The sequence below is a fragment of the Rhamphochromis longiceps genome, linkage group LG3, assembly GCF_057381845.1.
Source record: "Rhamphochromis longiceps isolate RC_006_pf linkage group LG3, R_longiceps_female_GT1.1, whole genome shotgun sequence".
NCBI lineage: Eukaryota > Metazoa > Chordata > Actinopteri > Cichliformes > Cichlidae > Rhamphochromis > Rhamphochromis longiceps.
Genome location: NC_140559.1, coordinates 10,579,784 through 10,582,610, shown reverse-complemented (window position 1 = coordinate 10,582,610; position 2,827 = coordinate 10,579,784). Strand labels below are relative to the sequence as shown.

The 2,827-nt window shown below is 43.0% G+C and overlaps 1 protein-coding gene across 1 annotated transcript; it reads left to right on the top strand.

Annotated features, from left to right (window-relative positions):
* The first annotated feature begins 252 nt into the window (after window positions 1-252).
* Window positions 253-2,456, top strand: LOC146672872 (single-strand DNA endonuclease ASTE1-like). Its single transcript, XM_085402607.1, has 4 exons — window positions 253-1,535; window positions 1,600-1,820; window positions 2,051-2,213; window positions 2,294-2,456. Exons 1-4 carry the CDS (start codon window positions 325-327, stop codon window positions 2,454-2,456), a joined length of 1,758 nt encoding a protein of 585 aa, XP_085258733.1. The 5' UTR covers window positions 253-324.
* The last annotated feature ends 371 nt before the right edge of the window (window positions 2,457-2,827 follow it).

Sequence of the window (2,827 nt, the reverse complement as noted above, 5' to 3'; positions counted from 1 at the left end):
GATGCTCGAGTTGCAGCAGTTTCCAGTTCATGGCAGAGTTGAGCCTTTGTGATGGACACAAAGTACCTTTGCATTATTAACAGCTGGACAGCTGATGAAACACATTTGATTTTGCTCCACAAAGTGAAATGAAACAGAAAATCACAACATGAAGAATAAAGAAATGAAACCAAAAGAGCAAGTTAGGTATGTTAAATTAGTCCAAACAGGTTTGACTCGCTGCGTCGGTGTGGGTGTGGACTCTAGTAGGTGTACAAATATCTGCAGACAGAAGGGCATTAGCACAAGAACCACCGCTCATCTTCATCCACACTTTAAGGAATCATGGAGGTTTCAACATTAAAGAAAATGATAGATGGTTTGTGTCTCTGCAAAGAAGTTAAGGTAGAAAAAACAGGTCTCATCATTGATGGTAATGCTCTGTACTATTCTTTGTATTATACATCCGATCCAAAGCTGGACCAGCGCTGTGGAGGGGATTATCCTGGATTCAAACATGAGGTCTGCAAGTTCTTTAAGACTCTGCAGGACTGTGAAGTCAATCCGTACGTCATCCTGGATGGAGGCTCAGGGCCCGAGAAGCATGAACACAATGTGTCTCGTCTAAAATATAAACTGAAAAAAGCAAAGGCAGTAGCAGAGACAGAGCCTGACGGCACTGTACCAGAGACATATAGTGTCTTACCACCTCTGGTCAAAGATGTCTTCATAGAAATCTTAAGGGAAAAAGGCATAGAGTTTAAAGTGTGTTTAGGAGAGGCAGACCCTGAGGTTGTTTCTGCTGCAAATCAGCAACAATGTGCTGTGCTGTCCATTGACAAAGATTTTTACATCTTTGATGTGCACAAAGGTTTCCTTTATCTCGACAACTTTGAGTGGAAAAAAGAAGAAGATGGAAAAATTCCTGCTAAGATCTACACACGTTCAACGTTTTGTGAGCATTTTAAATTGGACCCTGCTCTCATGCCAGTCTTTGCTTCAATAGCAGGAAATGATTATTCAAGATTAGAAGACTATGGCGCTTTTGCAAAGGAATCATCTTCACCTGGTGAGTGCAGCATTAAAAGACTGGATGGTATGCTCGGCTTTTTAAGTAAAGTGAACCTGGATGGCTTGGACGACTCACAGAAGAGAGAACGTGCTCTGAGTAAAGCTTTAAATCATGTTGGTAAAAAAGAGAACCAAACATTCAAACTCGCCATTCAAAAACATGTTAAACCAGAAAAAACAAGTTCTAAGTTGCCACCATGGGTGTGTGAAAAAGTTGAGCGTGGAGAACTCACCACTTTTGTCACAAGTGTTGTGGATTGGAAGACAATCCTGCTGACCCCACTTGTGGAGGACTTTTCACAGAGTAGTAGTTACACAGCTGCTTACCGCATCAGACAGTACTTCTATGGACTGTTAACAGGAGGTGAGGTTACTGAATATGGCAGGGATGGAGAAGAGATCAAATACTACCGTGTCCCATCAATACTTCCCAGCAGTGATGAACAGAAACAACTGAAACTACAGCGTCTGCATAAGGTACTGAGGTTAATCATTAAATATGTGTTTAATTACTCTGACAGGCAGACGTGTTTCTGTGGTACATGTGAGCATCTTATCTGTGCCGGCTCCTGAGCGTTTGCGTCGCAGGGTGTTTGAGGAAGCTCTGCAGGTTCAGACTTCAGACTTAGAAAACATCCCCGACCAGCTGAAGCTGGCAGTCTGTGTGACTGTTTTCTGGTTTAAGAAGCTACAGCACCACCCAAAGCCTGAAACTGTAAACTGCCTCCATGCTCTCCTGCTGTGGTTAGTGTGTGAGCCCGATGGTCCAGGTTAGTCTCACTGGGTAACATGATGGATATCTACAATGACATGCATTTATTGGTGTAAGAAGCAGTCAGCAGATGGACTGTAGTCAGAGTTCCTGTATTCAGAGTTCCTCTAAACAGATTTTGTGTGACAGCAGCAGCACTGATGCTTCCACATCAGTCTGAACAAGAAGAGAAACTGCTGCTGGTCTCTGGTTCTTTGGCACCAAAACTTTGTCTTACTTTGTCTGTAGAGGACGAGTTTGAGAGGAAGATGAAAGCTTTAAAGGATGAAGGTGTGCGTAACTGGCAGCCACGTGTGGCTCATGCTTTCAGCCAATGGCAGTGCTGCATGAGGCAGAGCCTCCACCTGAACCAGCTGCTGTGTTCCCCTCTACCAGAACCTCAGTGTGCACGGTAAACAGCAGACTAATGATGTGCTCCACAGATGTTTAACCCACTTCATTAACTTTAACTGTGGTTTTCTGCTTTGTCAGACTTTACTGTGGACCTCTCCTTCATCGGCTGGCAGATGAAGACACGATTAAACAACTACAGAAAACACTGAAAGGACAAAAGAAGGAAATATATAAAAATTTAAAGACCATTCTTAATCCAACAACTACTGAGGAGGGCTCCTCAAGTGAGGAAGGATGTTAACAACTGGTCTTATTGAGGAAGATGGCATCCATCCCACTTTGGATGGTGCAGCTCTCCTTTCTAGACATCTGGATGAATTTATCCAGAATTAAAACCAGAAAATAGAGTTAAGGGCTTACATGCAACTCTGAACAGTCCCTCGTCCTGTCACCTACCCCCAAAACCCTGTCCTCACAGAGGCTGTGACTCCATAACACCAAAGAGCCAAGACAGCTAAATGTGGTTCACTGAATATATTATTTTTACAGTAGAAGTTAAGAACACAAAGAAATGAGTGACGCAGTTTAAAGATCGATGGCTTCCTCTCCTCCTCCCTCCTTTTGTCTTTGGGTAAAGATGATAACATTTTAGAAACTAAAACTAATGCACAA